At 36.7% G+C, this 15,609-nt stretch overlaps 1 protein-coding gene across 1 annotated transcript; it reads right to left on the bottom strand.

Moving 5' to 3' along the window:
* Positions 1–298: 298 nt before the first annotated feature.
* On the bottom strand, positions 299–15,395 carry gucy1b2 (guanylate cyclase 1, soluble, beta 2). Its single transcript, XM_079844050.1, has 14 exons — positions 14,097–15,395; positions 13,920–14,014; positions 12,787–12,947; positions 11,011–11,110; positions 10,196–10,383; positions 9,796–9,907; positions 8,665–8,768; positions 8,077–8,293; positions 7,568–7,888; positions 7,331–7,479; positions 5,382–5,528; positions 5,139–5,293; positions 3,214–3,404; positions 299–1,752 (listed from the first exon to the last, which is right to left on the bottom strand). Exons 2-14 carry the CDS (start codon positions 14,008–14,010, stop codon positions 1,535–1,537), a joined length of 2,154 nt encoding a protein of 717 aa, XP_079700176.1. The 5' UTR covers positions 14,011–14,014; positions 14,097–15,395; the 3' UTR covers positions 299–1,534.
* Positions 15,396–15,609: the final 214 nt, after the last annotated feature.

Genomic DNA, 15,609 nt, shown 5'->3' with positions numbered 1-15,609 from the left:
CAATTGCAAAATGAAGTAAGACATATAAATGTAAACCATTATATAATGTATAAAATAAAATAAAAAACATAAAAACTCCTTATGGAAAATTGTGTTCTGAACACATAGAAAAGTGTCCGTTTATATGAATTGGACTAAAAGGGCAATACATAGAAAAGGGAAAGGGAATTTACCATGTGATATGCATTTTACAATAATTCATATGTATATTGTATATGCATATTATTTTAAATGAATATATGGTCGCACCACCTGACATTTTCTGGGTGGGAAAATCAGAAATCTTGTTTAATAGCGAATTAATGCTGTCTTAAAAGCTGTAAAACCAATATGAATCAACACCATACATTTTTTGGACATAAAAATGCATTTTAAAACTCCTTTGCTTAAAAAAAATTACAATTTTTCTTATTTGTCATTGACCCAAATATTTTTCTCACAAAAACCCATCGATTCACTTCAGAAGACCTTTATTAACCCCCCGGAGCCGTCTGGATTACTTTTATAGTGGATGAATGCACTTATTTGGGTTTTTCAATTTGGGTCTTCCATTTACTGCCATTAAAATACTTGGATTAGCCAGGACATTTTTTAATATAACTCTAATTGTATTCGTCTGAAATGTCATATACACCTAGGATGGCTTGAGGGTGAGTAAATCCTGGGCTAATTTTTTCACATTTTTGGGGTGAATTATCCATTTAACTAACATTAACTATCAATGAGCAATTGTTACAGTATTTATTATTCTCTGTTGATGTTAGTTAATAAAAATACAACTGTTCATTGTTAGCTCAGGTCCATTAAATAATATTAACAGATACAGCTTTTGATTTGAATATTGTATTAGTAAATGTTTTCAGTGTTAGTTCAGGTTAACTAATGCAGTTAACAAATGGTACCTTGTTGTAAAGAGAGTTTAATAAGTACGAGTTGTTTTTTTATATTATCTGTAATAATGTTTTCCTTAAACACAGAGGCAAAGAGAATTAATAATACATAAGAAACATTTTCATGCAGTCATGTTTTTATTTGAGAGAAAAGGAGAGATTGCATTGTGTTGAATGACATTGAATAATTAGTTCCCTTGTTACCTAACAGACCGCAGACGAACACAAACTAACATTTGATCCCTGTGCAGCAACCGTATTTTTATCTACCTCTGGGGTCATCTGTGTTTGCTATCTGATTTACACAAAACAATCCATAATAAGTGATTAATTTCTCCAGAGGGAGATTAGCTTTCTCAGCGGGGTGCTTCTACTGCTGGCCATCACCGGCAGGTGCAAATGAAGCTGGGCAGCACGAGGAGCTCTGGGAATCCGCGTGGAGACTTGCCTTTCCCAGATGATAAATCTGTATCAACAAAGCAGAAATCCCCTGCTGTTTCTTGTGGAGTTGTGAAAAACAGTCATTATACACTGCACAGAGCATGTGGAACTGCAGGTTTTAGGTTGCGGCGGTTGATTTGTGGTTCTGGCCCTCTGAACGGCAGGCTTGAAATTCAATCTTCTTAAAACTTGGTGATGTTGGACTAAAGTATCGAGCATAGCTTAGTATTAATGCTGTCTGAATGAAGACCATTGTGTAGATGTTTAAAGTCAGTGGGGATGTCATACGCTGGAGTTACATCGAACTGAATTAAATGATCAGGGGAGATACTGCCTGATGCATGACTTTTTTCGCTCTCAACCTCTTCTTCCATTTTCTTGTCCTCTTCCTGCACACAATTTGCATCTTCGTGGCTTTCCTCTGTGCAGATGATAGTTTGAACAAAATCGTATGTAAATACACTGCTTAAATAAGCAGCACAACAGTGATAGGAAATGTTTCATGGGCAGCAAATCTGCATATTAAAATGATTTCTGAAGGATCATTTAACACTAAAGACTAATAATGATGCTGAAAATTCAGCTTTGCCATCACAGGAAACAAATATATTTTAAAATACATTCAACAATTATTTGAAATTGTAATACTGATCAAAATGATTTTTATCTTTTGTCAAATCAACTTAAATAATTCATGTGGTTTCTATTTATTAAACCAATCTCCTTCATTGTATTAACTCACACTTTTAATTTCAGTGACCTCCAACCAGCAACCAGGTAAATTACTTTTTAAGTTAAACCAACAATAATGTTTTACAGTGTGGTGAAGTAAATACTACTGAAAAAAAAATGTAATTTCTACATGAACAAGTTAGTTTAGGCAAGAATGGAAAAAAAAAACAGAAAAATATTACTGTATTAGTACTCAATTCAAGCGTAGAAATTAAAGCGTAAATATAAACGTTATAAAATTAAGTAAAACTACTCAACTTTTCTGATACTGGTGTTCCCATCATGCACTGGGGCTTGGATAATTAATAAGGTTGATTTTTAGCTGTGTCCAAGATGTATTTACACTGTTTTATCATTGCTTTTGTTGTTAGGTTTAATTACTTGCCATTTTGTGAGTTAATTTTCTACTCAAAATGACACATTCATACTCAAAAACGATCCATCGAGTGTTACCGTCACTGTATATTGTGTACCAAGTATTGAGGTCTCTGTGTCCATTAAACCCCAACATAATATCAATATCTATTGTATCATTTACCTAGATGTTACTAAGTAAAGCATACACTTTAAAAGGGTTTTTTAATTCAGTGTTATATTGTTAGAGTAAAAAATATTACAAAGGAGAAATTACTCAATCAAGTTCAAATTACTTATTTTCTTTGTTAATTTTACTTAAATTAGTTAAGTAGAGTTTACTTAATTCCATATGTGAAAAATATATGCTTGCAAAAATCTGCAAAAGAAAAAATACGTTAATTCTTTTCAGTGTATTTCACAATATTACTGTTTTTTACTATATTTTTGATTAAATAAATGCAGCCTTGGTGACCATAAAAGTCTATTGAAAAATATTTTGCAATATGTAACTGCTTTCCTATAACCACCAAAGGCCTCAAAAAGGTTGATGACTTCTGTGATGGGTTTATATATTGTATAATATTACAAATATACATAACTCTAAACTAAAGTCTGACAGAATGATAGGAATGCTGTGGAAATTAACAACATGTCCTACTTAAGTGAATCATGGGAAGTCAATGGGTCAAAAAAAAAGGTAAAACAAAGCTGTTAGGGTCAAATAACTATTATATATTTGTACATTAATCTAAAGTGTGACCATATAGTTTTGACACAGAAAGAGTTTCCTCACCCTTCGAGTCACCTGTCACGTCCTCTGTGTCTTCCTGGTAAACGCACGTTTCTCCGTCAACCAAGCCCATGATCTGTTCATCACTCTTTTGGAGGTTCTTCAACAGGAAGTATGTTCTCATCAGGCCTTTGCCTTTCACCTCGATCTCACCCCTCTCAGCGATCTCAAAGATTCCTTTGTCCTTTAACACACTGTGAACAAGAAGTGATGTTCTGTTTAGTGCTTTTCTTAGATCTGGATTTGACTCACGTATTCCAGTGACTTCACAGAAGGCCTCAGTGCTGTTGGGTGACTGAATTTATGAATCTTATGCTCACAAAGGCTGCATTTATTTGATTAAATATACAGTAAAAACAGAAATATTGCGAAATATAATTATAATTTAATATAACTATTTTATATTTTAATATAGTTTAAAATGTAATTTATTCGATGGTAAAGCTGAATTTTCAGCATCATTAGGCCTACTCCAGTCTTCAGTGTCACATGATCCTTCAGTCCTTGGTGCTCATGAAACATTTTGTATTATTATCAATGTTGAAAACAGTTGTGCTGCTTAAAGGAACACGCCGACTTTTTGGGACTTATTCACCGTATCCCCCAGAGTTAGATAAGTCCATACATACCATTCCCATCTCCGTGCGTGCCATAACTCTGTCTGACGCACCCACCGCTAGCCTAGCTTAGCACAAAGACTGGAGGTAAATGGCTCCAGCTAGCCTACTGCTCAATAATTGTCAAAATAACGCCAACATTTTCCTATTTACATGTGATGTGTATAGTTACATTGTGTACTAAGGCCAACGGAAAATGAAAAGTTGTGATTTTCTAGACTGATATGAACTATACTATCATTCCTGTGTAATAATCAAGGAATTTTACTGCCGTACCATGGGTGCAGCGGCACAATGATTATTATGCAGCACCTGATAATAGGCTAACTTCCATCAACATAACCAACGTGTAACAGACTTCATTGTGATTTATCTTATAATTTGTTTTTTGTGTACATTTTTGACATTTCTGTGTGTTTAAATAGGTTTAAGGTCTGCATTATCTGTCTTAATAAGTAGGGACTTTTATTTTGACGGATGTTGAAGTCTACGGAAAGATAGTGAGAGCTCGCGGTTCATCGGAGTGGTTAGGCAGATTTAAAGTTTGCAGTTTGTTAAGCACCCCCCGGAAAGGCATAAGGTGTGTATGTTCTTGTTTACTGTCATCTGTAATGAGTATTTTTGTGTATTTCACTGTATGTTAATGATAATGCTATGAAGAGAGAGAGAGTTTGTGTACGAGGTGTTAATGCGCACTTCTTTGCTTTATTTGTTCAGCTCTTACAGTGATTTTTTGGAGATCAAACGGTTTCAATAAACTCCATGAAACATCAGTAAAGTCTGGCCATCATGCGGACAGGGTCCGCTCCACAACGTGACAATCTGCTTGCACAGAGAGTGCTGGGGAATATTATCAGGTGCTGCATAATATTGCGCTGCTGCACTCATGGTACGGCAGGAATTAGAGTATAGTTCCTAGCCATATCAGTCGAGAAAATCGCAACTTTTCATTTTCCGTCGGTCTTAGTACACGATGTAACTATACACATCACAACATGTAAATAGGAAAATGTTGGCGTTATTTTGTCACTTATTGAGCAGTAGGCTAGCTGGAGCCATTTACCTCCAGTCTTTGTGCTAAGCTAGGCTAGCGGTGTGTGCGTTATGGTTATGTTATGGCACGCACAGAGATGAGAATGATATGGACTTATCTAACTCTGGGGGATACGGTGAATAAGCTAAAGTCCCCAAAAGTTGGCGTGTTCCTTTAATATTTTTTGGAAACCATGATACATTTACATTTAATTAATAAAGTTACATTTAGGCCATGAGACAATAGCGATCTAAACCCATTCAGAAACTAGTATTCACCTGTACGTGAAGGGGCTCACGTGTATGTGATCAGGGACTCCGTGGCTCTCCATCCGAGAGGCTGTATTGACTGTGTCTCCAAACAAGCAGTACCGTGGCATCTTATCACCTACAACACCAGCCAAAACTGGACCGGTGTGCAGGCCAACTCGGATCTAGATTAACAATAAACCAATTACTTGAACATACTACAAGAGCACAGCTTCTATTTACATCGAGCTGACTGTTTAAACATACACATACCTGTATGGGCTGTCCTGTGATAGGGCTAGTCACCTCCCTAGCAGCAAGTCTCATACCAAGGGCAAAGTTTGCCACCCGCTCCGCATGTGTTCCTGTAGGAACGGGCACGCCGCCAACCACCATGTAAGCATCACCTATCGTCTCTACCTGTTGTGGGACAATATCATTGTGTTACATTTTATTTTTTTCACTGGTTAATTGTAAGTGAATTATCCAATACATGTTTTAAAGGTTTTCCTTATAATTTATGTATAAATCATGACTTGTTATTTATATAAATAAAAATATATTCAATTATAAAATAAAGTAATATCATATTACTGTAAACCCTATAATATATAATTTAATATAAGATATAATCAGGTAAAATCGATTAATCGTGATTAATTACATCTAACATAAAAGTGTGTGATTACATTATATATATATATATATATATATATATATTAATATGATATTGGGATAGGGATAGATGATGGATAGACGATGGATAGAGGAGGGATAAATGATGGATAGAGGAGGGGTAGATAATGGATTAATGATGGATAGAGGAGGGATAGAGGATGGATAGAGGAGGGATAAATGATGGATAGAGGAGGGATAGATGGATAGAGGAGGGATAAATGATGGATAGAGGAGGGATAGATAATGGATAGAGGAGGGATAGATAATGGATAGAGGAGGGATAAATGATGGATAGAGGAGGGATAGATAATGGATAGAGGAGGGATAGAGGATGGATAGAGGAGGGATAGATGATGGATAGAGGAGGGATAGAGGATGGATAGAGAAGGGATAGATAATGGATAGAGGAGGGATAAATGATGGATAGAGGAGGGATAGAGGATGGATAGAGGATGGATAGATGATGGATAGAGGAGGGATAAATGATGGATAAAGGAGGGATAGATAATGGATTAATGATGGATAGAGTAGGGATAAATGATGGATATAGGAGGGATAGATAATGGATAGAGGAGGGATAAATGATGGATAGAGGAGGGATAGATGATGGATAGAGGAGGGATAAATGATGGATAAAGGAGGGATAGATAATGGATTAATGATGGATAGAGTAGGGATAAATGATGGATAGAGGAGGGATAGATAATGGATAGAGGAGGGATAAATGATGGATATAGGAGGGATAGATAATGGATAGAGGAGGGATAAATGATGGATAGAGGAGGGATAGATGATGGATAGAGGAGGGATAAATGATGGATAAAGGAGGGATAGATAATGGATTAATGATGGATAGAGTAGGGATAAATGATGGATAGAGGAGGGATAAATGATGGATAGAGGAGGGATAGATGATGGATAGAGGAGGGATAAATGATGGATAAAGGAGGGATAGATAATGGATAGAGGAGGGATAAATGATGGATATAGGAGGGATAGATAATGGATAGAGGAGGGATAAATGATGGATAGAGGAGGGATAGATGATGGATAGAGGAGGGATAAATGATGGATAAAGGAGGGATAGATAATGGATTAATGATGGATAGAGTAGGGATAAATGATGGATAGAGGAGGGATAAATGATGGATAGAGGAGGGATAGATAATGGATAGAGGAGGGATAGATGATGGATAGAGGAGGGATAGATGATGGATAGAGGAGGGATAAATGATGGATAGAGGAGGGATAGATAATGGATAGAGGAGGGATAGATGGATAAATGATGGATAGAGGAGGGATAGATAATGGATAGAGGAGGGATGGAGGATGGATAGATGATGGATAGAGGAGGGATAGACGATGGATAGAGGAGGGATAGAGGGATAAAATAGATGAATCATGATTAATCGCATTTAACATAAAAGTTTGTGATTATAATACTATTAATATGAAATTATGGATGGATGGATGGATGGATATTCATCAATATAATATTATTGAATAAAGTAAATAATTGGAACAACGTCCGATCCCACATATACCTTATAGACTGTATGAATGTTTGTAAGACGATCAAATCTGGAGTACATGGCGTTGAGCATGTTGACTATCTGAATGGGTTCGCAGGCTGCGCAGATGTTAGTGAAGGTGACCACATCACTGAAAAGGATGGTGCACACTTTGAACTCACCTGAAAGAGTAACAGAAAGAGTCTGATCCATGTAAAGAAAGGAAAATGACAAGTATAAGAGTGTAGGGAGTTCCTCTGGCTTCCTCACCTGCCTCTACTCTTTTGCCCTCTTTAAGCTGGTTGGCCACGTGTGTCGGCAGCATGGCATAAAGGAGCTTTTCAGACTTTTGCTTCTCGATCTCTAAGTTGCGTGAGAGGATTCTTAACTCCTCCTTCTTCCTTTCCAGCTGATTGGAGAGCTCGATCTCTGCCAGCCTCTGCTGGTTGAGCAGGATCAGATCTCGCGTGGTGTCGTGCTGGGCGATGTCGGCCAGGTGAAGACCCCTTTCCTCCAGTTCTTGGAGGCTTCGTAGCTTAGGAGAGCACAGATAGATCATGCAGTTCAGAGACTCCATCCACATCATCTGTCCTAAAACGCACACACACACATGGAAATTAATCATTAACCAATATATGCCAAATAGATTGCTGAAAAGATCACTGACAGATTTTGGAAGTAACAAAGGAACTTGATAAAACCACTTTTGTTCATCAGAATCAGCCCATGCAGATACTAGCACAATTATCAAGCGTAACACATCTCTATGGATAAAATACCTCGCAGTTTGAGCGTGGCCTGGCTTTGCTGGATCTCTGGTAACATTTCCCTCCTGGTCTTCAGCACAAACTGGCTGTTGATGAACTTTTTGATGCTCTGGATGTTGAAGGTGACCTCTGGGTGAACAATGGTGAAGTACTCATCCAGACGAATACCCGCGGTCTGCAGTCCGGGAACGAACTTCTGAATGTTGACACCCGTGTGCTTCACCACCAGCTAAAAAGAAAAGGTTCAAAATGACTCAATGTGTTTAACATTTGAATTGAAGTTAGGGCCGGTTCACACAGAATGCGTTTTTGCTGTTATAAATGCGAGATGCAGTTCAGTGTAACTCGCTGTGTTTTTTAAAAGATTAACTTATTTTAATAAGCGTTACATTGTTAGAATGCCATGTCATGACATGAGCTTTACGGTTAAAGGTGGCTGTCTAGCGCTTGCTTACATGGAAAAACAATGTAAAAGTAGTGCAGTGGGATGGTAAAACGTGTCCTATGTAAATGGCCCCTTAAAGATGTCCGTCTAGTGCGTGTTTACATGGAAAAACAATGGAAAAGTAGCACAGTGTGTGAACCGGCCCTTATACTTACGTTTTGATCAAAAACGATGTGAAATGGAAAAGCATTACAGAAGGCTTGTTCTTCAATCCACAGTCTTTTTGGGTAGCAGGGTATGAATGATTTCCGCAGATTGCCTTGATTAAGAGAATATACATAGAATAGAAGATAAATTAATTCAAAACATGCCAAATCAGTCAAATAAAATGGCTATAGTGGGGTTTTTATTTAAGTTTTTATAGTTTTATTAACATTTTGAATTACCTATTATTTTTATATTTCATGTTAATTTTAGTTATGTGTTGTTATGTGCTTGTCATTGTTTTAAGTATATGTTTTAATAATTTTAAATGTAATTTAGCAATAAATAATGAATAGCACCGAAAATCTGGGATTTATATATATATATATATATATATATATATATATATATATATATATATATATATATATATATATATATATATATATATACACACACACACACATACATACATAATATGTATAAATTATGATGAATATATATATCCCAGATTTCCAGTGCTATATACACACACACACACACACACACACACACACACACACACACACACACACACACACACACACACACACACACACACACACACACACACACACACACACACACACACACACACACACACACACACACACACACACACACACACACACACACACACACACACACACACACACACACACACACACACACACACACACACACACACACACACACACACACACACACACACACACACACACACACACACACACACAATACTTCTACAGCATGTTAATGTTAATTTCAACATTTACTAATACATTATTCAAATCAAAAATTATATTTGTTAACATTGGTTAATGAACTGTGAACTAACACGAACAAACAATGAACAGCTGTATTTTTATTAACTAATGTTAACAAAGATTAATAAATACTATAATAAATCTCATTGTCAGTTCATGCTAGTTAACACAGTAACTAATGTTAACAAATGAGACCTTATTGTAAAGTGTTTTTTTTTCCCTAAAACTTTTTTAAAACACATAAAATTAAACAAATTATTTTTGAATAGTATTAAAATGTGCTGTGCAGTGCCAAAGGCAAAAACAGCAGTTAGTGTGACTGAATATCTGCCGAACCTTGGCCCAACATGACAATGCTCCTCACAATCTCCCATGGAGATCGTTTCCTTGGACACAGCTGCATGTTGGCATACCTGGCCTTCATCCTTTTCATCGTCTCCTCCTTGTCCTGTTGATATAGCAGTTGTCATGGTTACATACTTTCACACATGCTACTTATGATTTCGAAATTACAAAGACAGCAGACAGTTGAGAGTCAAGACCTACTAAAACATTCATGTTTCTGACACTGTTTTAAGTGTCTGATCTTTGAGCAGGTACTTAACATTTTAAAACCACTCTATTTTGTTACACATGATGACGCCAAAGCAACTGATAGGCACTTTGAAACAGAATTCGATATCATAGAGAGATTCCATCAGAATCCGTATTTTCTGCAATGTTTTTCTGGACTTGCCTCTTTCTCTGCTTGTATTTCCTCTTCGCTGCCTTTCTGAGGCTTTTTTTTGGCCACCTTTTCCTTCTGTACCATGTGGAAAACGACATGTTCCTTCTTTCCAGTGCGCTCATCTTCTTCTGACTGGTTCAGAATGGTCATCGTAACCTCACTGTCAAAGAAATCCTTCGCCACAGCCTCGATAATACCTGGCCAACAGGTGTGAAGACAACGACGGAAAAAAGATGAATGCTTATGTCACAAAGAAAATTCTTTAATGTATAGTAGCATATAAAAATATATATTTTTCAAATATATGCTAAATACAGTATGTTCTAAACAGAGCAGATTAATGAAATATATTTTCACATTGAAAATATGTTTAGTGTAAATCATAAATTCCAAAATATATTACATAAATGTACCAAATGTATATTAAATACACATCAAGGGGCACTTAAACATGTTTTGAGTCAATTCAGAGTTTTAAAAATATCTTTTGGATAATTTATATTTATATATTATATATATATATATATTGTTTAGTGTAAATCATAAATTCCAAAATATATTACATAAATGTACCAAATGTATATTAAATACACATCAAGGGGCACTTAAACATGTTTTGAGTCAATTCAGAGTTTTAAAAATATCTTTTGGATAATTTATATATATATATATATATTAATAAATATTATAAAGATATTAAAAAAAGGCCAAAAATATGAAGAAATATAAGTAACTAAATTCTATTGAAATATACTGTATTTATGTATATATTTTCATATCAACATTTTGCTGGTAGCTTTATGCTTTCATGTTAAAACTCTCACCTGGCACAATATGATAAAGTCCTTTCCTGTCTGAGTAATAGTGAAGAAGAATCCGGCCATCATCCATCCGCTCCACGCGGAAGGACGGAGCATTCATGGCCTGAATAAAAAGGTTACAAACCATAATAAAGTTTATAGTTTTTATTTTATGTGTAGGCTCTGCAAACAAAACACTGAGCCAACATCAAATGTCATTGTAAAATCAGTTGCAAAGCAAGTAGGCCTATAAAACTCAAAAATACCTATTTTTTTGTTTAATAAATTAAAATTGGCAAAAGTTTACTTAATTAATTTGTGTTAAAACTACATTAATCATATTTGTTGACATAACTAACTGGGCAGTGGATCTGTAGTTCCCAGCATGCTTTGCAAGGGACTGCTTTAGGTGTTTAAGTGTTTTTTTAAATGTGTTGATGTTGTTATAATGTTCATGCTGGACATTTAGAGAAGTTTCTGTAATGTTTTTTAATCTCGTGTTTTTCATTATGCGGAACAGTGGCGCCTGTGTTTGGACACTCAGTGATCTATACTAATGTCAGAAGTGACACCACTCTTTTCTTATTTGTTCATTTTGTATGTTTTGTATTATGATGAATAAAATATTATAGATGCACAGAAATTCAATTTGGCCAACTAAAAAATTTAGATTTTCAATTGGAGACCTGATTTTTTTTTACAGTGTAAAGTATTTTATTTTATTTTATTGCAATTACTACAGATGTAATTGCATTAAATACTGTATAGACTATAGAACATTTCTATATAGACTAAACCAATATTAACATCCAAATGTAACATCAAGGGCCCTATCATACACCTGGCGCATTGCAACCCCAGGCCCGACACGAGTGTTTTTTGCTAGTTTCAGCCTGATGCAGTTATTATTTTCACGTCCAGCGCCATGTTGTTTAAATAGCAAATGCACTCACGTCCATCTGTTCGCCCATGGGCGTGATGGTCTGAAAACAAGGTGTGTTCAGGCGCATTGTTGGTGCGTTTCTATTTTGAGGCAACTGAAAATGATTGCATCATTGACCTATAGGCGGGTGCACAACGTGCGTACACTCTGCTTATTACACACACAAGGACGCGCAGCAGCACACAAACATTTTTAAATATTAAAAATAAAAGGATGCCTCTCTGGAGAAGCGTTCAGTCTTTCCGCTCGCAAATTCCGCCATGTAAATAGCGAATCCCTATGGTGTAAGCGCAACTGGCTTTTAAAGGGAATGGGAGACCAGACTCTGATTAGTTTATTGCACGTTACGCCCAAAACACACCCATGACTCATTAAGAGACTAGGAACATGCCTTTTGGACCTTGTGCCTGGCACACCGACCGTTTTTTTCCATCGTTAAACTAGCAAGAGTGGATTTCGGACATGCCCTAAATGCAGATCGTTAAAATAGGGCCCCTAATGCTAAAATGTATGTTAAATACATTATTAAATATTTACGCATTTATTTGAAAGAGTTAAAAGAGCAGTTTCATGTCTATCCTTGTATTGTTCAACTAGTCGAGGTTGATATGAGATTTAGAAAGTAATTAGAACCCCTTAGGGGCCGTACGTACACAAAACACATTTTTTTCATTCCACTGCACTACCACTTCCATTGTTTTTCAATGAGTTTAACCATTGCGCTCATCTTTTGCAGCATTTCTTGCATGACACAGCATTCTAAAAACGCAGTCTCTTTTCGACTTGGTACACTGACCTGCATCTCATGTTTTGGCTGTTATAGTTTTGAGTTTAAGAAGCATAAAAAGTACTCTGACCTCATAGGATAAAGCCAAATAACTGTGTAGAGCATCAAGATTTTCAATGAATTCCACCAGGTTTCCACCGAGAGTTCGCAACATAGTGTCATATCCCGACATCTTACAAAAGCTGAAAAAGTATTCTCCAAACAGCTTCAAAACCACCTCGGAGGAGACATCTAGAAGAAAAAGGAAACAGAAATTACATTCAGACTTCAGTTAAATTTCCCTTTTCAATTTGAATTGCGTCTGGGTCACTTTGGAACCAGCTGGAGTTCAGGGCCCGTATTTATTAAGCTTCTCGAAGTGCCATTTTAGTCTTAAGTGCTGAGAATTCATGAAATGTACTCCTACTTTCAAGTGTGAAAGCAAGTTATCAAGTTTCTTAAAGCTAAGAATCACTCTTTCTCTCCCAGTTATTTAAAACAGTTCAAGAGGTCTCTCAAGTCTCAAGTCTCTCAAGGCTAGGAGTTGCCAGTAGGGGCTTATGATGGCACTGAGGAGACAGAGACGTGCGCGAATGAAATGTTTTTCTTCACAAAAAGAGGACATACTTTTAGGTCGTAGTATAAGTAGGCGAATTGGGACGTGAGATGCTTGATAACTAACTTTTAAGCCAGCTTTGAGCCAAGAATTGTTTTAATATCAAGTCAATTCTTGGCAGTGTTCTTGTGAGTAATTCTCAGAGGCTTGATAAATACGGGCCCAGGTGTGTGACCCACTCAAATATTCACACCTGTCCTTCACTTACTCTCAGGGACAGATTGGAGGACAGGTTAGGACATCAACCATCATGATGCCCAGTGGACTATTCTCAGCAGGGACATTGTTAGCACTCTCTCAGACACTTTGACCAATGTCCGCAAGTCTCCAAGGACATTGTCAATACAAGGCAATTGTGAGGCTTTCATGGTCTACTCGCTTTTTTTCTCTCAAAAAATTATACACAGACACACAAACAAAAACAGGCCTTTTGAAGAAGTGAAACATTCTAGTGAATCAGACAAAGTCCCTAACAATCTAATGAAGGAAGTTTCCTTAGCTGACATGCAAATAGTCACACACATAAATGCAAATAACCACAAGTACATCAAAATAGCTTGCAGTTACAGGGAACAATATCAAGATTTTTAATAAAAAATGATGCTCACCCAGCATTATACAAGCCTCTTGCACTAAACGAAGAGTGATGAGATCGTCGTAGATTTCATAGGTCATAAATGTCTCCTGGACCCCGGCCATTAATCTAAGGAAAGATTTTGTTTAGTTGAAACAAACTACAAATCTCTCCGTGAATTCTTTACACATTGCATGTGTTGTATACAGACCTCAATTTCTCCCATGTTTCTTCTCCAAACCTTTCAATGACCAGTGACTTCAGACAAGTATTAATAAAGCCGTACTGCGAGACAAACACACCGTTAATTGAAAGCTGCTGGAATACTGTACATCATGTGGTATAGTGAACGCTATAGGAAAAAAAATGGTTAAAAGTTTTGCACTTACCATTTCTCCAAACCACAAACCAACTGTTGTTATCCCTAACTTGTACAATACTCTCTCCACGCTGAGCAGTAGGAGATGCTTTTTAACTTGTGGTGAAGATTATGTAGACTCATGCAGATCAATCTACATACACAGACACTCCCACTCAACCATACTCTTAGATTAATGCATGTCCACATACACACATCTGAAAATAAGGACCTCACTGCCCACTTAACTAAGGGAACAAGGATGCATTTTAGAGAATTTTGCAATGAATATAATGTTCTCATCTTGGAAACCCAGGCATATTACATATAGACAGGCCTATAGTATATACATTTCATTAGATCATTTGATGCTTGATTCTCTTTTTTTTAGCCTGACGTCGTCATACTCAATTCTAGTCAGAATATGAGTCTGATACTGCTCCGTTGGGCTGTGATTATGGGGCGTGTTTCAACCGAACCAGGAAAGATCTCAATTGGATAGACCTACAACCAATCAGAGCAACGGAGCGACGCATAACGTTAGTTGTCAAATGTCAACAGAATTCAACTGCACTGTGTTGCCATGTCCGCGGGTTGAAGCGATCCCAATTATGTGATATACAAACCCATGAATGCGATTTTTAGCTGCCAGCCCTGCCAAAATAACATATTTTACCCCTCAAATGCCTTTTTTCCCGAAGACCCCCCCTGGAAAGCTATTGGGCTTGTTTTTGGCTAGTTTTGAGGACCGTTAGCAATTGGGTTTTGTTGTAAAAACTTGGCAACCCTGTCTGCACGCACGCTGGAATAAGTAGCCTAACGTTAGAAGAAAAACATGTAAACGATCTTTGCCGGTGTTGTAAAAAAAAGAATTTAAGGATACACAGAGTACTTACCAACACGATCATCTTTTTTGAGAGAAATAGTAAAGGTGAATGCATATACGAACAAGTTCTCCGTTTAGGATTAGAACAAATTCAACCCAAGTGGCTTTTGATGACGTGGATGATTACATTAATGTTGATCATTTGTCCATCATCGTCTAAAGCCCGCCCTGACAATTTCATTGGTCCGATCAGTTTCTGTTCGGGGATAATTACTTCTCCACCGATCAATTCCAGACCGAACTGCCCGAGTAAAAATGTTGTGGGCGGGGCTAAGTTCGGCTGGCATCCAGGCTATCTTTTTTTGTTTTGTTTTGCGGGAAATCGTGAACTGTCTTAACCCTAGTCCTATGTGTTGTTGCACAAGCTTAAATGCTTTCTCTTTCACTTTAATCTCCACCATTTAAACACTTTGTTTGTGATGGAAAGTACAGCGCATAACCTTCAAGAATCAAGAGTGAAACAGAATACTTCCGAATATA

This window comes from Gobio gobio (assembly GCF_949357685.1).
Source record: "Gobio gobio genome assembly, chromosome: 19".
NCBI lineage: Eukaryota > Metazoa > Chordata > Actinopteri > Cypriniformes > Gobionidae > Gobio > Gobio gobio.
This window is presented reverse-complemented; position numbering and strand designations above follow the sequence as displayed.

Coding starts and splice junctions, on each gene's coding strand:
- gucy1b2 (XM_079844050.1), bottom strand. CDS start 14,010: ATGGCCGGGGTCCAGGAGACATTTATGACCTATGAAATCTACGACGAT. Junction 7,889..8,076: donor GGCCACGCTCAAACTGCGAG/GTATTTTATCCA, acceptor TGTGCGTTTTAG/GACAGATGATGTGGATGGAG. Junction 5,294..5,381: donor TCACAGGACAGCCCATACAG/GTATGTGTATGT, acceptor TTGTTAATCTAG/ATCCGAGTTGGCCTGCACAC.